Source organism: Oncorhynchus mykiss, chromosome 10 (assembly GCF_013265735.2).
Source record: "Oncorhynchus mykiss isolate Arlee chromosome 10, USDA_OmykA_1.1, whole genome shotgun sequence".
Lineage (NCBI taxonomy): Eukaryota > Metazoa > Chordata > Actinopteri > Salmoniformes > Salmonidae > Oncorhynchus > Oncorhynchus mykiss.
In genome coordinates, this window is record NC_048574.1 from 27,373,517 (window position 1) to 27,398,446 (window position 24,930).

The 24,930-nt window shown below is 43.1% G+C and overlaps 1 protein-coding gene across 2 annotated transcripts in view; it reads left to right on the forward strand.

The window, feature by feature from the left end:
* Positions 1–23,202, forward strand: part of LOC110533582 (DNA repair protein RAD51 homolog 3) — a 30,131-nt gene extending 6,929 nt beyond the window's left edge. Inside the window, exons 7-10 of one of the 2 annotated variants that reach the window (XM_021617941.2) lie at positions 38–104; positions 1,827–1,887; positions 15,313–15,373; positions 22,832–23,202. In XM_021617941.2, the coding sequence (XP_021473616.2) occupies positions 38–104; positions 1,827–1,887; positions 15,313–15,373; positions 22,832–22,957 (315 nt within the window). In that variant the 3' untranslated portion in view covers positions 22,958–23,202. The remainder of the gene's footprint in view (positions 1–37; positions 105–1,826; positions 1,888–15,312; positions 15,374–22,831) is intronic. The other variant, XM_036989995.1, reaches the window with a different exon arrangement.
* Positions 23,203–24,930: the final 1,728 nt, after the last annotated feature.

The window sequence follows — 24,930 nt, forward strand, 5'->3', positions numbered from 1 at the left end:
ATATAACTCTTGAAACTTCCATTTCCTTCGTGTTTAGGTCATTCTTACCAATCAGATGACTACAAAGGTTTGGAGTGGCCAATCGAAGCTTGTTCCTGCCTTAGGTGAGAAGGACTGTTGTGATGCACTGACTGTAGATGCTACAAACAATAATACCTACCCCCCCCGTAAACTGTACATGAAAATTATGTAACAAACGGTTAGGGCCAAGAATTACAGTACATTTTGCAATTCAGACAGTCATATACAGTGCCTTGCGAAAGTATTCGGCCCCCTTGAACTTTGCGACCTTTTGCCACATTTCAGGCTTCAAACATAAAGATATAAAACTGTATTTTTTTGTGAAGAATCAACAACAAGTGGGACACAATCATGAAGTGGAACGACATTTTATTTGGATATTTCAAACTTTTTTAACAAATCCAAAACTGAAAAATTGGGCGTGCAAAATTATTCAGCCCCCTTAAGTTAATACTTTGTAGCGCCACCTTTTGCTGCGATTACAGCTGTAAGTCGCTTGGGGTATGTCTCTATCAGTTTTTTGCAGACTCCATCAGGTTTTCCATCAGGTTTTCTTCCAGAATGGTCCTGTATTTGGCTCCATCCATCTTCCCATCAATTTTAACCATCTTCCCTGTCCCTGCTGAAGAAAAGCAGGCCCAAACCATGATGCTGCCACCACCATGTTTGACAGTGGGGATGGTGTGTTCAGGGTGAAGAGCTGTGTTGCTTTTACGCCAAACATAACGTTTTGCATTGTTGCCAAAAAGTTCAATTTTGGTTTCATCTGACCAGAGCACCTTTTTCCACATGTTTGGTGTGTCTCCCAGGTGGCTTGTGGCAAACTTTAAACAACACTTTTTATGGATATCTTTAAGAAATGGCTTTCTTCTTGCCATTCTTCCATAAAGGCCAGATTTGTGCAATATACGACTGATTATTGTCCTATGGACAGAGTCTCCCACCTCAGCTGTAGATCTCTGCAGTTCATCCAGAGTGATCATGGGCCTCTTGGCTGCATCTTTGATCGGTCTTCTCCTTGTATGAGCTGAAAGTTTAGAGGGACGGCCAGGTCTTGGTAGATTTGCAGTGGTCCGATACTCCTTCCATTTCAATATTATCGCTTGCACAGTGCTTCTTGGGATGTTTAAAGCTTGGGAAATCTTTTTGTATCCAAATCCGGCTTTAAACTTCTTCACAACAGTATCTCGGACCTGCCTGGTGTGTTCCTTGTTCTTCATGATGCTCTCTGCGCTTTTAACAGACCTCTGAGACTATCACAGTGCAGGTGCATTTATACAGAGACTTGATTACACACAGGTGGATTGTATTTATCATCATTAGTCATTTAGGTCAACATTGGATCATTCAGAGATCCTCACTGAACTTCTGGAGAGAGTTTGCTGCACTGAAAGTAAAGGGGCTGAATAATTTTGCACGCCCAATTTTTCAGTTTTTGATTTGTTAAAAAAGTTTGAAATATCCAATAAATGTCGTTCCACTTCATGATTGTGTCCCACTTGTTGTTGATTCTTCACAAAAAAATACAGTTTTATATCTTTATGTTTGAAGCCTGAAATGTGGCAAAAGGTCGCAAAGTTCAAGGGGGCCGAATACTTTCGCAAGGCACTGTACCTCTCCCAATTTTTTAACCCAACTCATTTACTGTACAATTAGCTTTTGCCTGTCTGCCAATGGCTCATAAATATTTCTTAGTGTCATGTGTGGCTGTGCTAAGTAACTGTTGTTAAATGTGAGCGTGTCACTGATTGTAGACGTGGTTAACATGGCTCTGTGTGGGTGTCTGTGGTCTTGTAAATCTGCAGGTGAGAGCTGGGGTCACGCTGCTACACAGAGACTCATCCTACACTGGGAGGGCACACACAGGTACTGTACTAGCACCCCTTTACATGGATGGTCTCTGGAAGGAAGCCTACCTGCTACCACAATTATTTGTCCCTGCCAGGGTTTCTGTTTGGCACTGGACAACGTGACCAGCAAGATTGACATTTACCAAACATTTGAGAAATTACCGGACTTCCATATGCATTGGGTGCGTAACTCATTAGGGCGTCCACCCACGGTGATCAAAATCACATGTAGATTATTGTAATTCATCTTAACAGAATATACAGTGCCTTGCGAAAGTATTCGGCCCCCTTGAACTTTGCGACCTTTTGCCACATTTCAGGCTTCAAACATAAAGATATAAAACTGTATTTTTTTGTGAAGAATCAACAACAAGTGGGACACAATCATGAAGTGGAACGACATTTATTGGATATTTCAAACTTTTTTAACAAATCAAAAACTGAAAAATTGGGCGTGCAAAATTATTCAGCCCCTTTACTTTCAGTGCAGCAAACTCTCTCCAGAAGTTCAGTGAGGATCTCTGAATGATCCAATGTTGACCTAAATGACTAATGATAAATACAATCCACTTGTGTGTAATCAAGTCTCCGTATAAATGCACCTGCACTGTGATAGTCTCAGAGGTCCGTTAAAAGCGCAGAGAGCATCATGAAGAACAAGGAACACACCAGGCAGGTCCGAGATACTGTTGTGAAGAAGTTTAAAGCCGGATTTGGATACAAAAAGATTTCCCAAGCTTTAAACATCCCAATGAGCACTGTGCAGGCGATAATATTGAAATGGAAGGAGTATCAGACCACTACAAATCTACCAAGACCTGGCCGTCCCTCTAAACTTTCAGCTCATACAAGGAGAAGACTGATCAGAGATGCAGCCAAGAGGCCCATGATCACTCTGGATGAACTGCAGAGATCTACAGCTGAGGTGGGAGACTCTGTCCATAGGACAACAATCAGTTGTATATTGCACAAATCTGGCCTTTATGGAAGAGTGGCAAGAAGAAAGCAATTTCTTAAAGATATCCATAAAAAGTGTCGGTTAAAGTTTGCCACAAGCCACCTGGGAGACACACCAAACATGTGGAAGAAGGTGCTCTGGTCAGATGAAACCAAAATTGAACTTTTTGGCAACAATGCAAAATGTTATGTTTGGCGTAAAAGCAACACAGCTCATCACCCTGAACACACCATCCCCACTGTCAAACATGGTGGTGGCAGCATCATGGTTTGGGCCTGCTTTTCTTCAGCAGGGACAGGGAAGATGGTTAAAATTGATGGGAAGATGTGGCCACTCTAGGTGGCCACAAAATGAAAGAATTATATAAAACTAATGTTGGACAATCAAATTCTATATTTAAATTAACAATTCGTTAAGGCTGGTTCATTGAGGGAAAGCTTATTTTGCAAGGCTCCTTTGAAACAAGGCCTGCGCCATACATTTATGGAAGTACTTGTTTCCAAAGCTCAAATGATATCACTCTTTTGACAGTTTTACTGGATTATTGTCATTTGAACTATCGTGGGGTCGTGACTAGTGTTTTTATTTATATATATATATATATATATATAACACACATCTCAACATCAACTGTTCAGAGGAGACTGTGTGAATCAGGCCTTCATGGTCAAATTGCTGCAAAGAAACTATTACTAAAGGACACCAATAAGAAGAAGAGACTTGCTTGGGCCAAGAAACACGAGCAATGGACATTAGACCGGTGGAAATCTGTCCTTTGGTCAGAGTCCAAATTGGAGATTTTTGGTTCCAACCACCGTGTCTTTGTGAACGGATCTCCGCATGTGTGGTTCCCACTGTGAAGCATGGAGGAGGTGTGATGGTGTGGGGGTGCTTTGCTGGTGATATTTTAGTGATTTATTTAGAATTCAAGGCACACTTAACCAGGATAGCTACAACAGCATTCTGCAGCGATACGCCATCCCATCTGGTTTGGGCTTAGTAGGACTGTCATCATGTCAGGTAGTCCTGGGGCATTGTCCTAGGGCTCAGGTCCTCTGAGAGAGAGAAAGAAAGAGAGAAAGAGAGAGAGCACACTTACATTCACACAGGACACTGAATAGGACAGGAGAAGTACTCCAGATATAACAAACTGATCCTAGCCCCCCGACACATAAACTACTGCAGCATAAATACTGGAGGCTGAGAGAGGAGGGGTCAGGAGACACTGTGGCCCCATCCGAGGACACCCCCGGACAGGGCCAAACAGGAAGGATATAACCCCACCCACTTTGCCAAAGCACAGCTCCCACACCACTAGGGGGATATCTTCAACCACCAATTTACCATCCAGAGACAAGGCTGAGTAGACTGTTGGAAAAGCATTACAGGAAGCTGGCTGAGAGAATGCCAAGAGTGTACAAAGCTGTCATCAAGGCAAAGGATGGCTACTTTGAAGAATCTCAAATATAAAATATTTTCATTACTACATGAATCCATATGTGTTATTTTATAGTTTTGATGTCGTCACTATTATTCTACAATGTAGAATAAAAAATGTAACAAACAACCTTGAATGAGTAGGTGTCCAAACTTTTGACTGTACTGTAGATTGATGGGGGAAAATGTATTTAATCCATTTTAGAATAAGGTTGTAATGTAACAATGTGTTAAAAGTCAAGGGGTTAGAATACCTTCTGAATATACTATATATGCCTTTTTGAAGTTGGAGCACATTGACTGGTATGTCCATCAATGAATAAAAAGCATTATTTTGCAATGGATAATATTTTGGTCCTGGACAATATGGCCGGCAATTTTTATTTATTGACTTAAAAATAAAAATATCGGCCAAAAGCATTCATATCCAAGCATAAACACAGTCCTGTGCATTTCCAAAAGGGAAATGCCAGTCTTGGAGCCAAGGGACCACAGCACCCAATGGACACTTTTCAGGCCTGGCTGGTGTAAGTGTATGTTTCAGTGTGCTACTGCTCAAACACTTACAGTAGTTGGAGGTAAAGTGCATAACTTTGCAGATGGAGCCAGCCTGCTTTTTGTCGCCTGGCTTTCTCACTACAATGGCTGCTGCTGCCTATCAGTCAGTGGAGAAAAGCTCAGTGTCTATAAAGCCCAAGGTCTCATGGTTGCCGGCGGCACAGCTCTTCTTTAGTGTGTCATTGTGCACTGTAGTTTATCCTCACTCTGTTTGAATGGCAGCACACACTTGCTAACCCCTCTCCCTCCCGCTCTCCACTAAATGAGAAATGGACAGACAGGCTGACTAACATCATGTTCTATATGAATGGCTGGCTTTTAGGTGTTAATGTGTGTCTTGCCCTTGTGAAAGACTGCAGCTCCTCACCCAGGGTTTGACATTACGCCCAAAACAGTCACATTTGCGACTGTTTGATTTGGCAATTGGTCGCAAGGGTGCCAGTGAAAAGAATGTGCCTAGTCATTAAGGGAGTGCTGAGTAGTCGGACATGGGCAATTGTCTGGATACGATTATGATCCAAGTATTTTTTTTGTAATTTTTAATTATATACATTTTTTATTTCACCGTTATTTAACCAGGTAGGCAAGTTGAGAGCAAGTTCTCATTTACAATTGCCACCTGGCCAAGATAAAGCAAAGCAGTTTGACACATACAACAACACGGAGTTACACATGGAGTAAAAACAAACATACAGTCAATAATACAGTAGAAAAATAAGTCTATATACAATGTGAGCAAGTGAGGTGAGATAAGGGAGGTAAAGGCAAAAAGGCCATGGTGGCGAAGTAAATACAAAACAGCAAGTAAAACACTGGAATGGTTGATTTGCAGTGGAAGAATGTGCAAAGTAGAAAGACATAATGTGGTGCAAATAAATACAGTAGGGAAAGAGGTTGTTTGGGCTAAATTATAGATGGGCTATGTACAGGTGCTGTAATCTGTGAGCTGCTCTGACAGCTGGTGCTTAAAGCTAGTGAGGGTGGTAAGTGTTTCCAGTTTGAGATTTTTGTAGTTCGTTCCAGTCATTGGCAGCAGAGAACTGGAAGGAGAGGCAGCCAAAGGAAGAATTGGTTTTGGGGGTGACCAGAGAGATATACCTGCTGGAGCGCGTGCTACAGGTGGGTGCTGCTATGGTGACCAGCGAGCTGAGATAAGGGGGGACTTTACCTAGCAGGGTCTTGTAGATGACCTGGAGCCAGTGGGTTTGGCGACGAGTATGAAGCGAGGGCCAGCCAACGAGAGCGTACAGGTCGCAGTGGTGGGTAGTAAATGGGGCTTTGGTGACAAAACGGATGGCACTGTGATAGACTGCATCTAATTTATTGGGTAGGGTATTGGAGGCTATTTTGTAAATGACATCGCCGAAGTCGAGGATCGGTAGGATGGTCAGTTTTAAAAGGGTATGTTAGGCAGCATGTGTGAAGGATGCTTTGTTGCGAAATAGGAAGCCAATCCTAGATTTAACTTTGGATTGGAGATGTTTGATGTGAGTCTGGAAGGAGGGTTTACAGTCTAACCAGACACCTAGGTATTTGTAGTTGTCCACATATTCTAAGTCAGAACCGTCCAGAGTAGTGATGCTGTTGGACAGGCGGGCAGGTGCAGGCAGCGATCGGTTGAAGAGCACGCATTTAGTTTTACTTGTATTTAAGAGCAATTGGAGGCCATGGAAGGAGAGTTGTATGGCATTGAAGCTCGCACTGTTAACACCGTGTCCAAAGAAGGGTCAGAAGTATACAGAATGGTGTCGTCTGCGTAGAGGTGGATCAGAGACTCACCAGCAGCAAGAGCGACATCATTGATGTATACAGAGAAGAGTCGGTCCCTGTTGCACCCCCATAGAGACTGCCAGAGGCCCGGATAAAAGGCCCTCTGATTTGACACACTGAACTCTATCAAAGAAGTAGTTGGTGAACCAGGCGAGCCAATCATTTGAGAAACCAAGGCTATCGACTCTGCCGATGAGGATGTGATGATTGACAGAGTCGAAGGCCTTGGACAGGTCAATGAAAACGGCTGCACAGTATTGTTTCTTAACGATGGCGGTTAAGATATCGTTTAGGACCTTGAGCGTGGCTGAGGTGCACCCATGACCAGCTCTGAAACCAGATTGCATAGCGGAGAAGGTATGGTGGGATTCTAAATGGTCGGTAATCTGTTTGTTGACTTGGCTTTTGAAGACCTTAGAAAGGCAGGGTAGGATAGATATAGGTCTGTAGCAGTTTGGGTCAAGAGTGTCCCCCCCTTTGAAGGGGGGGATGACCGCAGCTGCTTTCCAATCTTTTGGAATCTCAGACGACACGAGAGGTTGAACAGGCTAGTAATAGGGGTGGCAACAATTTCGGCAGATAATTTTAGAAAGAAAGGATCCAGATTGTCTAGCCCGGCTGATTTGTAGGGGTCCAGATTTTGCAGCTCTTTCAGAACCTCAGCTGACTGGATTTGGGAGAAGGAGAAATGGGGAAGGCTTGGGCGAGTTGCTGTGGGGGGTGCAGTGCTGTTGACCGGGGTAGGGGTAGCCAGGTGGAAAGCATGGCCAGCTGTAGAATAATGCTTATTGAAATTCTCAATTATAGTGGATTTATCGGTGGTGACAGGAAACACTATCTTCAGTGCAGTGGGCAGCTGGGAGGAGGTGTTCTTATTCTCCATGGACTTCAGTGTCACATAACTTTTTTGAGTTTGTGTTGCAGGAAGCAAATTTCTGCTTGAAAAAGCTAGCCTTGGCGTTTCTAACTGCCTGTGTATATTGGTTTCTAGCTTCCCTGAAAATGTGCATATCACGGGGGCTGTTCGATGGTAATGCAGAACGCCATAGGATGTTTTGTGTTGGTTAAGGGCAGTCAGGTCTGAAGAGAACCAAGGGCTATATCTGTTCCTCTTTCTAAATTTATTGAATGGGGGCATGCTTATTTTTATTTTTTTAAATAACCAGGCATCCTCTACTGACGGGATGAGATCAATATCCTTCCAGGATACCCCGGCCAGGTCGATTAGAAAGGCCTGCTCGCTGAAGTGTTTCAGGGAGCGTTTGACAGTGATGAGTGGAGGTCTTTTGACCGCTGGCCCATTACGGATGCAGGCAATGAGGCAGTGATCGCTGAGATCTTGGTTGAAAACAGCAGAGGTGTATTTAGAGGGCAAGTTGTTTAGGATGATATCTATGAGGGTGCCTGTGTTTACGGCTTTGGGGTGGTACCTGGTTCATTGATAATTTGTGTGAGATTGAGGGCATCAAGCTTAGATTGTAGGATGGCTGGGGTGTTAAGCATGTTCCAGTTTTGGTCGCCTAGCAGCACTAGCTCTGAAGATAGATGGGGGGCAATCAGTTCACATATGGTGTCCAGAGCACAGCTGGGAGCAGAGGGTGGTCTATAGCAGGCAGCAACGGTGAGAGACTTGTTTTTAGAGAGGTGGATTTTTAAAAGTAGAAGTTCAAATTGTTTGGGAACAGACCTGGATAGCCTGCAGAGTTCTGTCCTACTATCTTTGCAGTAGATTGCAACACCGCCCCCTTTTGCCATTCTATCTTGTCTGAAAATGTAGTTAAGGATGAAGATTTCAGAATTCTTCCTAAGCTAGGATTCAGACATGGCTAGAACATCCGGGTTGGCAGAGTGTGCTAAAGCAGTGAATAAAACAAACTTTGGGAGGAGGCTTCTAATGTTAACATGCATGAAACCAAGGCTATTACGGTTAGAGAAGTCATCAAAAGAGAGCGCCTGGGGAATAGGAGTGGAGCTAGGCACTGCAGGGCCTGGATTCACCTCTACATCACCAGAGGAACAGAAGAGGAGTAGGATAAGGGTACGGCTAGAAGCTATGAGAATTGGTCGTCTGGAACAGAGTAAAATGAGGTTTCTGGGGGCGATAAAATAGCTTCAAGGTATAATGTACAGACAAAGGTATGGTAGGATGTGAATACAGTGGAGGTAAACCTAGGTATTGAGTGATGATGAGAGAAATATTGTTTCTAGAAACGGTTGGGGATGAATCAGAATTAGTTGGGTAACATAAGATGTTTTATTTACTTTCATAATATGCTTATGTGAGATACTTGTCATTAGAATGTCTCCTTTTGCACTATACTGTTGGCAGTTGCATTTTTCCCTTCTCTGCTAGGAAAAAGTAACTTGGGGCCCAGATGGGGGAGAGGTCAGGCTTGTCTTTTAAATGTCTGTGCTTACCAGAATATCAGAAGGGGAGGAGGACAGAATAGAACATTGTCTTCATATGTGAATGTATCTGTTAAACCATGTGAAGGGAGAACCAATTATCTCTTGGCTCCACAATGTCTGTGCGCAAGTCACTCCCCTCTGAGCTTGTCCAGGAGTGGGGAGAAGAGGTGTTTTTACTTGAGATAGGAGAAGATAAAGTTGACAATTGATATATGCCATTGGATGAGGTAATGTTTTGGTACTATAAAGTACCAGGAACGAGATTAGAATCTCATCTTAGAGACCAAACTGAACGATAAGTTTTAGCTAATGCTATGGGATACTCCTCTCTCAAGTGAAAGTCTTTCTTTGTGAACTGTTCCTAAGATCTGTGGTTCGTCATGTAAGTTGAGAGGGGTGTACCTTGGATATAAAAGATCTTGGTATTCTCTTATAGGCACTCTCAGATAATTCATTTATAGACACTGAATTGATCTGAGAGTCAAAGGGCTATGGTGGAGCTCATATAATTAAAGATTAAGTATAACTCTGACTGGTGTGTGGTTTGTAAACTCTCCTCATTTAGTAATACAAGAAATTACCACGACAAAACATAATTGAAACCAGGTGATGTCAGCATGTGTGGGTGGTGGAACTGAAAGGTTGGATAAAGTATAGTGAGCAGGGCTAGAGGGTCTACAGTGAAATAAGCCAATAAACACTAACCAGAACAGCAATGGACAAGGCATATTGGCATTAAGGAGAGGCATGCTTAGTCGAGTGATCATAAGGGTCCAGTAAGTAGTGCGGTTGGTTGGGGTCATGTCGATTCAGACAGTTAGCCGGGCGATCGGTAGCAAGCTAGCATAGGATGGAGGTCTGTTTTTAGCCACCTCGTGCATTTCCGTTGGTAGATTAGTGGGGCTCCGTGTGGTAGAGGGGATCAATCCAATTGGAAAAATAGATATAGTTATAGTGACCCAAGAAAAATTGTTCGATAGACCTATTCAGATAGCAGCCAATAAGACAGCTAACGATTAGCGGGCCGCAGATGGGCGTTCAGGTAACGTCGCAAATGAGGGGCCAGTTGGATAACTCCCTCGGGGAGATAACGGCGGTAGTCCAGACGTGAAGGCCCGGTGGGGCTCCACATCGGCAGTAAAACGGGTCCGGATAGGTGATTGTAGCCCAGGAGTGGCTGATGGAACTCTTCAGCTGGCTAGCTCCGGAATAATTGATGTTTGCTCCGGGATCGACGTAATAATCTGTGATTAAAAAAAATACATTACAATATTTTTATCTACCATGCATCTTTATGTCGTGTGCGGTTCTACGTGGTCTAAGTAACGGGCTAGTTTGGATTTAACACTGATACAAATGCATCTGTAAAAGGCTAATATCGGCCAATTTTTTTAAATATATATTTTTATATTGGTGAACCAATAAATCGGTCGGGCTCTGAGTAGAAAGTGTACTTGTTTGCCTTTTGGATAATGCTCATCAAGCATCAATGAGGTTGTAATTGGAGTATATCTATTTCACAAAATAGATGGCATCATGAGGAAAGACAATTATGTGGATATATTGAAGTAACTTCTCAAGACATCAGTCAGGAAGTTAAAGCTTGGTTACAAATGGGTCTTCAAAATGGACAATGACCCCAAGCATACTTCCAAAGTTGTGGCAAAATGGCTTAAGGACAACAAAGTCAAGGTATTGGAATGGCCATCACAAAGCCCTGACCTCAATCCTATAGAAAATTTGTGGGCAGAACTGAAAAAGCGTGTGCGAGCAAGGAGGCTTACAAACCTGACTCAGTTACACCATCTCTGTCAGGAGGAATGGGCCAAAATTCACCCAACATATTGTGGGAAGCTTGTGGAAGGCTACCTGAAACGTTTGACCCAAGTGAAACAATTTAAAGGCAATGCTACCAAATACTAATTGAGCGTATGTAAACTTCTGACCCACTGGGAATGTGATGAAATAAATAAAAGCTGAAATAAATCATTCTCTCTACTATTATTCTGACATTTCACATTCTTAAAATAAAGTGGTGATCCTAACTGATCTAAGACAGGGAATTTTACTAAGATTAAATGTCAGGAATTGTGAAAAACTGAGTTTAAATGTATTTGGCTGTGTATGTAAACTTCCGACTTCAACTGCACAAACTCTGCGTTCCTGGTGGGCCCAGAGAGCAAATCAAGTGCACTATATTGCTAATAAATGGATTTACAGCTACATGATCCTATTTCCCTATTTAGGCTTGCATATCTGTTAACTTTTTTCCTTCATTACCCACCCTAATTCATCAAGTCTGCTAGCTAAACTACAAATGTCAAATGGTTACTTGTTTTTTATGTGATATAAAAAATCATACTTTTATATATACACTGCTCAAAAGAATAAAGGGAACACTTAAACAACACAATGTAACTCCAAGTCAATCACACTTCTGTGAAATCAAACTGTCCACTTAGGAAGCAACACTGATTGACAATACATTTCACATGCTGTTGTGCAAATGGAATAGACAACAGGTGGAAATTATAGGCAATTAGCAAGACACCCCCAATAAAGGAGTGGTTCTGCAGGTGGTGACCACAGACCACTTCTCAGTTCCTATGCTTCTTGGCTGATGTTTTGGTCACTTTTGAATGCTGGCGGTGCTTTCACTCTAGTGGTAGCATGAGACGGAGTCTACAACCCACACAAGTGGCTCAGGTAGTGCAGCTCATCCAGGATGGCATATCAATGCGAGCTGTGGCAAGAAGGTTTGCTGTGTCTGTCAGCGTAGTGTCCAGAGCATGGAGGCGCTACCAGGAGACAGGCCAGTACATCAGGAGACGTGGAGGAGGCCGTAGGAGGGCAACAACCCAGCAGCAGGACCGCTACCTCCGCTTTTGCAAGGAGGAGCACTGCCAGAACCCTGCAAAATGACCTCCAGCAGGCCACAAATGTGCATGTGTCTGCTCAAACGGTCAGAAACAGACTCCATGAGGGTGGTATGAGGGCCCGACGTCCACAGGTGGGGGTTGTGCTTACAGCCCAACACCGTGCAGGACGTTTGGCATTTGCCAGAGAACACCAAGATTGGCAAATTCGCCACTGGCGCCCTGTGCTCTTCACAGATGAAAGCAGGATCACACTGAGCACATGTGACAGTCTGGAGACGCCGTGGAGAACGTTCTGCTGCCTGCAACATCCTCCAGCATGACCGGTTTGGTGATGGGTCAGTCATGGTGTGGGGTGGCATTTCTTTGGGGGGCTGCACAGCCCTCCATGTGCTCTCCAGAGGTAGCCTGACTGCCATTAGGTACCGAGATGAGATCCTCAGACCCCTTGTGATGTTGGTGCGGTTGGCCCTGGGTTCCTCCTAATGCAAGACAATGCTAGACCTCATGTGGCTGGAGTGTGTCAGCAGTTCCTGCAAGAGGAAGGCATTGATGCTATGGACTGGCCCGCCCGTTCCCCAGACCTGAATCCAATTGAGCACATCTGGGACATCATGTCTCGTTCCATCCACCAACGCCACGTTGCACCACAGACTGTCCAGGAGTTGGCGGATGCTTAATCCAGGTCTGGGAGGAGATCCCTCAGGAGACCATCCGCCACCTCATCAGGGGCATGCCCAGGCGTTGTATGGAGGTCATACAGGCACGTGGAGGCCACACACACTACTGAGCCTAATTTTGACTTGTTTTAAGGACATTACATCAAAGTTGGATCAGCCTGTAGTGTGGTTTTCCACTTTAATTTTGAGTGTGACTCCAAATCCAGACCTCCATGCGTTGATAAATTTGATTTCCATTGATCATTTTTGTGTGATTTTGTTGTCAGCACATTCAACTATGTAAAGAAAAAAGTATTTAATAAGAGTATTTCATTCATTCAGATATAGGATGTGTTATTTTAGTGTTCCCTTTATTTTTTTGAGCAGTGTATATATATTTTTTAAATGCTGCTTAAGAAACTCTATGCTCGCCATTATGCTCCAACCCTGTAATTACAGTGTGGGGGGTAGGGAAGGGGAAGGAGGGGGGTGAACGGCCAATGAGTTTCTCTGTGGGTCCTGTTTTTTGTTACACGTCCATGGGCTTATCAAGATTAAAAATGATAAATGACATGAGAAACATTGACAACACTAACTATTCTCAATTGGAATTTGAAAGTCCTAAATTGTCCTATCAAACGTTCCAGCTGTCTTGATATCCTAGCAAGAAACCACATTGACATGGCCAACGCTCCAAGAAACACCAGCTCCATAAGGACGAACATGGAATGCAGAACCATTTGTACAAACGGGTTGCTTTTTCATCAGCCCCAAACAAAACTAAAAGGTGTAATCATAATGATACAAACTCCAAATCACCATCTTTGGTAAAGGTGAAGACCAAGAATGCAGAATCACTTTTCTTAAATGTATCCATAATGGAAAGAAATGACCTTTTTTAATGCGAATGCTCCAAATTAATATGATCCTACGTTTGATTCTCTGAACAGCATATTGTGAGAATTAACTGAATGCCATCAGGTTATTGGGACCAAAGTTCCCTAAAAAAATGTCAGCACTGAGCAAAATACAGGTCTGCTGAGCGTAAACATGAACATTGTGAAAATTCTGTCCAACTTCCAGCGTGCGTTTACTGTAGACACTGAGGCTGTACCCGTTTTAACAGTGGTCATGTAAGCCTACCAGAGTGGCCTACAATCAAAAACAATGGAGAAAATGCATCCTTTAATATTTTAACATGGAAATAGCTGTTCTCATTCAGCCTACAGTAGCAACCAATGTGTGGTGTTCAATGTAGGTCTACATTACATGAGACTTTTAAAAAAAACATGCAGGCCTTAACCTGTTTATCCACTTGTCCTTCAGACAATGAGGTGACTGAGAATGTTGTGGTGTTTGCAAGGAACCACTTAAAATGCATTATTAGTCCCATACCATTACAGAGAATCAGACCGCTTATGTTACCCTCTGTCTATTGGCTACTTAGTTTATGCAAGCCTGTCTCAAAATACAACACTGCCCCTTTAAGACAAAAAAAAGCTCTTTACCTGAAGCGCTTTTCAAATATGTCTAAAAATGTATAAATGTTGTGCTCTTGTAGGATGCAATCACTCCTCCATTGCTGACTACAAATGATCTATAACTGGGCTAATAACTTGCTAACTAGCAAAGGATATGAACAAATTCTGCAGACGTGGCTACATGTAGCTCTCGCTTTGATCTCAAAACAAGCGCATCTACTCACGACCGCTCATGCTGTAAACACAGTCCAGATCAAAGTAAATGGCACAGATCCATATATGGCAATGGTCTGTTTGCATATAGGCCTACTGCATCTGATTGTTTATGCCGCACCGGTCTGTGTAGAGTACGGGCTGAGTAATGTGTGCCAATCCAGTAGAATCCTACTCCGATGCATTCTGCCTACAACAAAATCTCTTGCATAGTTTTTTTGTTGCCTTGAAAGTGGCTAACATTGCGTTGATTCAATCACAATTGTCACAGTAAAGGGAAAGGTTGATAGGGTTAAGAGCGAAAACTCTAGAACAGTGGTCACCAACCTTTTTTGAATCAAGATCACTTTGAATCCAAATGCAATCCGAGATCTACATGATTGGTGACCACTGTTCTAGAGTTTTCCCTCTTAACCCTATCAATGTTTCCCTTTACTGTGGCAATTGTGATTGAATAAATGCAATATTAGCCACTTTCAATGCAACATACCGAAACAAAACAAACTATGCAAGAGATTTTGTTGTAGGCAGAACGCATCGGAGTAGGATCCGGTGCCCATTTGTTTTGAAAATGCCACCACGCTGGTGCGCACCTGAATTAAAGGATAATAACTACACCATTTTTATTTTTCCCAGATCTAAAAAATGGTCCCCAAATGTGGTTTATGCATTGTTGTGGACTTAAAAACAAGAATGGGATGTTCTGTTAAAAAAACTACAAAAAATGGGGGAAATCAGTCCTTCTCCCCGCTTTCTATTTGTCCGTGGTATAGTTTTGATATATTTTATTTTATTCTGCCCCCTCTAGAGGATTTCGCAGAAAATAACACGTGGTGCTTTGAAATCTGCAATAAACACATTTTGCACTTTTTATTTTAAGTCCCTTTTGTTGTTACAGTAAATATATCCAAATCAATGTAAGAACACAAGGGCATGCTAATTAAAAACATAGCTGTTCATTATTAGCCTTGTTCTGTATGGAATGCAGGTGATAAGACACAGGCCATTGTAAATTATTATTTTTGTTCTAAACAAAAGTTAGTTTAGTACCCTGTCCTCACCTCTGTTTCCTTCTCCTAGACTTGCATCCCTGTACAAGTCACCCAGCCAAAGGGAGGCCACAGTACCCTACCAGATCACTGTGAGTACACAACACTGGCTTTCTCCCAACACTCTCAAATGGCATCCTTTCCTCACCTCCTGTCCATCATGATCAGTGATTGGTGAAAAGATTGGATAGTCCACTTCCAACCATATTGCTTTTATCTATCTTGTCCTTCCAAACCAGTGGTAATGAAGGAAAGGAGTTGGGCCAAATGTATGTTGTTTATGCAATAACTTTGTGTACAAACTATTTTGCACCCGGAAAACTGGAGGCATCGCCTCTGTGAGGGGTCTTTTTGGAATGTTTACAGCCCCTAAAACCATTTTGGATATAATTTGATTACTGGAGGAAAATACAATAGCTGTGTTCAAATACCCATATTGAGTATATACTATTAGTTAATTTTAGTATACTGTAAACGAACGGTATGGTTTCAGTTGAGCGTACTGGCACTTTGCCTGTCTACCGGAAGTTGAATCTGTTGCGATGAAACCTCTTGCTAGCTTGTTAACATAACAATTGACTAGCTAGACATTTTACGACTTCGGGTGTGTACATAAATTCAATCTGGAGTGCTAGAGTGCGCTCTGGGAGTTCGTAAATTCAGAGCGGTTCGCTCTCGGAGCTTTCAGAGCACACACTGATTACTTGATTACATTGCTCTGCATTTTCTTCAAATTTGTCATAATTGGTTAAAGCAATACATTTGTATCCGCTTTCATCGGACTTCGGCAGCATTTTCTGCAATTTTCTTCAAATCTGAAAATGTTGTGAAGCCACACCCATTTTCTGAATTGCATTATGGGTCCTAAAAGCACAGAAATAGTGTCCACTGCTTGAATACTTCGTATTTTGGTGGATTTTAGTACGACATCCGTGAACTTTTGGGATACTAACTATATTCATACTATGGCCAATAAGCATACTATATACTCAATTTACATCACAAATAGTACGGTTAGTATGAGTATTTGAACACAGCTACTATGTTGATGTATGACTGTGTATAATAAATACTGCAATGCCAACAGCTGTGGTTGAATTGAGCTTTAAGACTCAATCAAATCAAAGTTTATTTGTCACGTGCGCTGAATACAACCGGTGAAATGCTTACTTACAGGCTCTAACCAATAGTGCAAAAAAAATGTATTAGGTGAACAATAGGTAGGTAAAGAAAGAAAACAATAGTAAAAAAGACAGACTATTTACAGTAGCGAGGTTATAAAAGTAGCGAGGCTACATACAGACACCGGTTAGTCAGGCTGATTGAGGTAGTATGTAGATATGGTTAAAGTGACTGCATAGATGAACAGAGAGTAGCAGTGGCGTAAGAGTGGGGTTGGCAGGTGGTGATGGGTGGGACACAATGCAGATAGCCCGGTTAGCCAATGTGTGGGAGCACTGGTTGGTCGGCCCAATTGAGGTAGTATATACATGAATGTATAGTTAAAGTGACTATGCATATATGATAAACAGAGAGTAGCAGCAGCAGGGGGGGCACACAATGCAAATAGTCCAGGTAGCCATTTGATGACCTGTTCAGGAGTCTTATGGCTTGGGGGTAAAAACTGTTGAAGCCTTTTTGTCCTAGACTTGGCACTCCGGTACCGCTTACCATGCGGTAGTAGAGAGAACAGTCTGTAGCTGGGGTCATTGACAATTTTTAGGGCCTTCCTCTGACACCGCCTGGTGTAGAGGTCCTGGATGGCAGGCAGCTTAGCCCCAGTGATGTACTGGGCCGTACGCACTACCCTCTGTAGTGTCTTGTGGTCAGAGGCCAAGCAATTGCCGTACCCGTAACATGCTTTCGATGTTGCAGCTGTAAAACCTTTTGAGGACCTCAGGACCCATGCCAAATCTTTTTAGTTTCCTGAGGGGGAATAGGCTTTGTCGTGCCCTCTACACGACTGCCTTGGTGACCATTCAAGTTTGCTGATGTGGACACCAAGGAACTTGAAGCTCTCAACCTGCTCCACTACAGCCCCGTCAATGAGAATGAGGGCATGCTCAGTCCTCCTTTTCCTGTTTTCCACAATCCTCTCCTTAGTCTTGGTTACGTTGAGGGATAGGTTGTTATTCTGGCACCACCCGGCCAGGTCTCTGACTTCCTCCCTATAGGCTGTCTCGTCGTTGTTGGTGATCAGGCCTACCACTGTTGTGTCGTCTGCAAACTTTATGATGGTGTTGTAGTCATGCCTGGCCATGCAGTCGTGGGTGAACAGGGAGTACAGGAGGGAACTGAGCACGCACCCCTGGGGAGCTCCAGAATTGAGGATCAGTGTGACAGATGTGTTGTTGCCTACCCTCACCACCTGAGGGCGGAGCGTCCGGAAGTCCAGGATCCAGTTGCAGAGGGAGGTGTTTAGCCCCAGGATCCTTAGCTTAGTGATGAGCTTTGAGGGTACTATGGTGCTGAATGCTGAGCTGCAGTCAATGAATAGCATTCTCACATAAGTGTTCCTTTTGTTCAGGTGGGAAAGGGCAGTGTGGAGTGCAATAGATGATCTGTTTGGGCGGTATGCAAATTGGAGTGGGTCTAGGGTTTCTGGGATAATGGTGTTGATGTGAGCCATTTACCAACCTTTGAAAGCACTTCATGGCTACGGACGTGAGTGCTATGGGTCTGTAGTCATTTATGCAGGTTGCCTTTGTGTTCTTGAGCACAGGGACTATGGTGGTCTGCTTGAAACATGTTGGTATTACAGACTTAATCAGGGACATGTTGAAAATGTCAGTGAAGAAACCTGCCAGTTGGTCAGCACACGTCCTGGTAATCCATCTGGCTCCGCAGCCTTGTGTATGTTGACCTGTTTAAAGGTCTTACTCACGTCGGCTACGGAGAGCGTGATCACACAGTCGTCCGGAACAGCTGATGCTCTCATTCATGCTTCAGTGTTGCTTGGCTCGACGTGAGCATAGAAGTGATTTAGCTCGTGTCACTGGGCAGCTGGCGGCTGTGCTTCCCTTTAGTCTGTAATAGTTTGCAAGCCCTGCCTATTAAGACAAGCATCGGAACCGGTGTAGTATGATGCAATCTTAGCCCCTGTATTGACGCTTTGCCTGTTTGATGGTTTGTCACAGAGCATAGCAGAATTTCTTGTAAGCTTCCGGGTTAGAGTCCCGCACCTTGAAAGCATCAGCTCTACCCTTTAGCTCAGTGCGAATGTTGCCTGTATCCATGGCTTCTGGTTGGGGTATGTACGTTTAGTCACTGTGGGGACAACGTCCTCGATGCACTTATTGATAAAGCCCGTGACTGATGTGGTGTACTCCTCAATGCCATCAGAAGAATCCCGGGAACATGTTCCAGTCTATGATAGCAAAACAGTCCTGTAGGTTAGCATCTGCTTCATCTGACCACTTTTTAATAGACTGAGTCACTTGTGCTTACTGCTTTAATTTTTGCTTGTAAGCAGGAATCAGGAGGATAGAGTTCCATTCACTATTTAAGTGTGTAGATGACATGCATTTTTATCCCCGCTGGCCCGGTTTCAATACTGGTGCATGATAATAGTCTAAATCAAAACAAATATCAAACGTATATGTAAAGACCAGATTAAATCTAGAATAATCTGAATTATATATTATAATTTGTAAATGATGCCAAGCATAAACAATTTTTTTGCAACTTGTTCAAATCATAGTTGCACACCTCATGTAGCCCTGCCCATATGTTTTAATGTTTGTATAAAAAGTAAAGTGGCCAAATAACTAATTCAAATTAAGCACGTTTAATCTGCTTTACAAGGGGTGTAGAGTTTAACTGGCATACATAAGCAGTGAGTTTCAAGTTTGGGGAAGATAATTTTCACCATGAAAATGCACCTTTATAATAAAAGCATTACATGCATAACTGCATTTGCGGTCACTTTTGATGATGGTGTTTTCCGCTATTGGAACATTTGCGTTTTATAGCCTACTAACGTGTGCATTGCTGCGCTTGTAGTATGAAGAAATAGCCTAATAGTTTATCAATATTTTAAGTTAAATGTTCTGATCTGTTGCGTCAGCCATATTGCATGAAGTTTTTTTTAATGCTAGTGGTTGTATTAATTTGGGATCTATTGTATCCCACAACTGTCCCAGAATGTTTTGGATTATTTATTTATTGCACAGAATAGAATAGGTCCATTTTTGTACTATGGGGGATAGTAGATTGACACAGGTTAGTGCTTTTGCTGCTTGTTAGGCCTACTCATCTTGTTGGCAGACAAAGTAAATGTGGATAGTTCTTCCAATATCTTCAATATGCACCTTGGAATTGGATAAGGACGCTCGCAGTTGTGTGATCACGTGACAGAACCATGTGAGTGAAAGGGCGCTTCGGATTGCGCAGCACACTCGGAGGAGAAGAACGCAGCACCAAACATAGATTTTTTTTATGGTGCATTACAGCCACAAAGGGGATGCTGCTGTGAAATTCGAGGCATTATCAAATGCTTGTCAAATTGTGAATGAGAGACATGATGTCTGTACAGCCTGTACAAAATACAAAGCAGAGCTCATGCCTTTCAAGCAACGTTTTTAAAATCATCATTAGTCTCATCATGCAGCCTTACAATGTATTCAAAATCAAAACATACAGCCTAACGTTTGTAGAACAACTAAAGTTACATTAATAACTCTAAATTAAGCATATAGGATTATCTATTTATTTGTTAACCGCTCAACACAGAACAGTCGCATGTGCGCACTCCCTCAAATCGTTGGAGAAAATATTTATATTTTATTCAGCTTTGATCAATTGGATTCTTCATACTCTAATATAAAATAGTTCCACGGAATTCTAAGAACATTTTGTCTGCTAAATTTACTAGTGTAGCCCACAGCCATTTGGCATAGCCACATCAGGACCTAACATAAGGACAACTCAAAGTATGCAATTATTTCCTTCTGAAATAGACTACATTTTCTTCATATCATTCTTCTTTAGACCTGTGTAAAATAAATAATTAATTTTAAAATGGCATGTAGGCTGTGCGTGGAAGACGGATGCTAAATGTGTTTGTTAATTAATGGTCAATTACGTGAGACCGACAGTTATTTGCTTGACAATCACTGCCACAGCCCTACTTCGAGTCAATTAAAATTATATTCACATTCTGTATCGGCAGGACAGTTGAAAAGTTGCACCTTCTGGCTGAGGATTTTAATGCAGGGAAACTGAAATCTGTTTCACCTAATTTCTACCAACATGTCTCCAGTGTAACTAGAGGTGAGAAACTCTAGATCACTTCTACTCTGCACAAAGAAATCTGACCATAACTCCATCTTAATTCGTGCATACAAGCAATAACTTAAACAGGAATACCAGTTATGCGCTCAATACGGAAGTGGTCCGATGAAGCGGATGCTAAGCTACAGGACTGTTTCACTAGCACAGATTGGAATTTGTTCCGGGATTCATCCGATGGCATTGAGGAATTTACCACAAGTCACCCCTTCAGTTATAAGTGCATCGACAACGTTGTCCCCGTAGTGCTCATACATACCCTAACCAAAAGCGATGGGTTACAGGCAACATCTGCACTGAGCTAAAGGCTAGAGCTGCCGCTCTTAAGGAGAGGGACACAAATCCAGACGCTTATAAGAAATCCCGCTACGCCCTCCGACGAACCATCAGTGTCAATACAGGACTAAGATTGAATCCTACTACACCAGCTCTGACACTCGTCGGATGTGGCAGGGCTTACAAGCCATCACGAATTACACAGGGAAACCCAGCTGTGGACTGCCCAGTGATGCAAGCCGACCAGACGAGCTAAATGTCTTCTATGCTCGCTTCTAGGCAAGAAACACAACCATGCATGAGAGCACCAGCTGTTCCGGACAACTGTGTGATCACGCTCTTTGTAGTCTGTAAATCCTTTAAACAGGTTAACATTCACAAGGCCACAGGGCCAGACAGATTTTTGGGATGCATACTCGGAGCATGTGCTGACCAGCTGGCACGTGCCTTCACTGACATTTTCAACCTCTCCTTGACCCAGTCTGTAATACCCATATGTTTCAAGCAGACCTCCATAGTCCCTGTGCCTAAGAACACCAAGGAAACCTGTCTTAAATGACTATCGCCCTGTAGCACTCGCATCTGTAGCCATGAAATCCTTTGAAAGGCTGGCCATGGCTCACATCAACACCATCATCCCAGACACCCTGGACCCACTCCAATTAGCATACCGTCCCGACAGACCACAAATGATGCAATCTCTATTGCACTCCACACTGCCCTTTCCCACCTGGACAAAAGGAACACCTACGTGAGAATGCTGTTCATTGACTACAGCTCAGCGTTCAACACCATAGTTCCCTCCAAGCTCATCACTAAACTAAGGACCCTGGGATTAATTACTTCCCTCTGCAATTGGATACTGAGCATTGACGGGTCGCCCCCAGGTGGGGGTAGGCAAAAACCCATCTGCCATGCTAACCCTGAACACGGGGGCCACTCTGGGGTGCGTGCTTAACCCCCCTCCCGTACTCACTGTTCACCCACGACTACGTGGCCCCACATGACTCCAACATTTAATTTTTTACACCCCCTTTTCTCCCGAATTTCGTGGTATCCAATTGTTTAGTAGCTACTATCTTGTCTCATCGCTACAACTCCCGTACGGGCTCGGGAGAGACGAAGGTCGAAAGCCATTCGTCCTCCAAAACTCAAGCCAACCAAGACGCACTGCTTCTTAACACAACGCACATCCAACTCGGAAGCCAGCCGCACCAATGTGTTGGAGGAAACACCGTGCACCGTGCACCTGGTTAGCGTGCACTGCGCCCGGCCTGCCACAGGAGTCGCTAGTGCGCGATGAGACAAGGATATCCCTACCGGCCTAACCTAACCCCATATCCCTACCGGCCTAACCCGGTAGGGATAGCCCAGTACATCACTGGGGCGAAGCTCCCTGTCATCTAGGACCTCTACCAGTCACTCCGACTCTCTCGTACCCCAGTACACTGACTCTGTACAGGAAACTCCTTGTAATGTAGCTTTTATATAGCCTCATTATAGTTTTGTGTTGCTCTTTTATCTATTTGCTAATATTCTAACTGCATTGTTGGGAAAGGGGCGTGTAAGTAAGCACTTCATGGTGAAGTCTACACCTGTTGTATTTGGCGAATGTGACATAAAATTGAATTTCATAATCTAAACTTACTTTGTGGCTAGCACTACAAATGGCTATAATACACACAGAAAATACTGAGCTGTGGAAGAAAAAGCTCAGACCTGCATAGCAATGGAAGGTATTGCACCCCATAGTGAAACGTACCAGCTACGTAGAGCACTATTAAAGTTTCATAACATATCTGACGTTTCTCATGGTTATGTACTTTTAAAAACCTAATTTCTACATGTCAGTCATATTGCACCTTGAAATATGTTATTACTTTAAATTATTTTCTATTCAGATTTTTGTTCTGTAAACTGATTATACAACCCCACTGAGGGAATAAATCATTATGCTTTATATGTGTCCAATTCCTCACTCCCAGGGTCAAGGCTTTCGAGACGCGCCCCCCTCAGACCAACCAAAGGCCTCAGATGACCCCTCTGTGAGACAATCAGGAAGCTTGAGCAAGCGTCCCCGGACGGAAGAGGACCAATCTACAAGAACATAGGGAAACGAGTGGTTTTAGACCATGAATGTGAAATATTGTTTTGTTTGAATGGTATTATACTTAGGGGAACAAAAACCCAATATACTCTTGTCTGCACAGTTTGTTGCTGAATATTTTGCTCAACACAATGTACAGTATTTACACTGAGTTGAAATACAATATTTGCCTCTGTCAATAGCTGTCCTGTAATTACTGCATGTTATCATCATGTACAGGTAACTGCAAAAATAAAGGAAACACACCAACGTAGTGTCTTAATAGGGTGCCACAAGCTGCCAGAACATCTTCAACACGCCTTGGCATAAATTCTACCAATGATTGTATATATTGTAGGAATGGACAAAGCCATTAATCACGTGACACCATTCATTCCTATGTGAAGACACAAAAGCGCATTGAAGACAAAAGAAGTCGGTTAAGATGGCATTGCATGGAGGCATAACATGCTCAGTTTGAGCTGCTCCAGGAAGTGCCGTTGCAGGCTAGCTCAATGCTGCCCCCTCTCATTGAGTAAAGGCTTCCTAGCCATATGTTAAAGTTCGGCTGGCGCCTAGGTGAACTTGGCTAGGTGAACCGAACAAGTGTACTCGCAGACAGCATGAAAAGATCTTCGCTTGAAAAATGAGAACGTGACAATGGTGCTGTTTGTCCGTATTGAAACGCCATGGCCAGTATACACTTCCTCAAATAGTCAGAATTAAGATCTTAGTCGTGCAATTTTACATCTTACGAGGATGTTTGTTGCAGTATTTCTCAAGTGAAAAAATGTGCATGAAAACGAGTCACTTGTTGAATGACAATAAGCACTTCATTGAATAATCCCTACTGTTGACCAATCAATGGCGAAGGGGCGTTGACTTTGGCTTCTGAATTTTGGCTTGCCTCAAATTATGTTTGTGTGTATGAACAGACGAAAAAAAACATTACAATGTCATCATAATACACTACATATGCAAAAGTATGTGGACATCAGTGGATTGTGCTTTTTCAGTCACACCCGTTGTTGACGGATATAAAATCAGGCACACAGCCATGCAATCGCCATAGACGAACTCATTAACTTTCTGCCATGCTAGAGTTACCCCGGTCAACTGTAAGTACTGTTATTGTGCAGTGGAAACGTGCAGGGGATGGCACAGCTGCGACGTGGTAGGCCACACAACGGGACTGCCGATTGAAGCGTGTGGTGCGTAAAGATCGTCTGTCCTTGGTTGCAACACTCACTACAGAGTTCCAAACTGCCTCTGGAAGCAACGTCAGCACAAAAACTGTTCGTCGGGCGCTTCATTGAAATGGGTTTCCATGGCCGAGGAGCCACACACATTACTAAGATCACCATGCGCAATGCCAAGTGTCGGCTGGAGTGGTGTAAAGCTCACCGCCATTGGACTCTGGAGCAGTGGAAACGTGTTCTCTGGAGTGATGAATAATGCTTCATCATCTGGCATATATTTTATACGTGTGTGTTTTTAGAACACCTACTCATTCAAGAGTTTTTATTTATTTTTTACTATTTTCTACATTGTACAGTGTTTGAGCCAATCAGTTGTTTTGTGGTAGGGGTGCTACACAAAAGATAGCCCTATTTGGTAAAATACCAAGTCCATATTATGGCAATAACAGCTCAAATAAACAAAGAGAGACGACTGTCTGACACACGAAGGTCAGTCAATATGGAATATTTCCATCAAGCCCAATACGGAACATTTCCGTCTCTCATGAGGACCGCCAAAGGAATGAAAGACCCAGAGTTACCTCTGCTGCAGAGGATAAGTTCACTAGAGTTACCAGCCTCAGAAATTGCAGCCCAAATCAATTATTCACAGAGTTCAAGTAACAGACACATCTCAACATCATCGAACATTGAATTGCTGCAAAGAAAGTACTACTAAAGGACACCAATAAGAAGAAGAGGCTTGCTTGGGCCAAGAAACACGAGCAATGGATATTAGACCGGTGGAAATGTGTCCTTT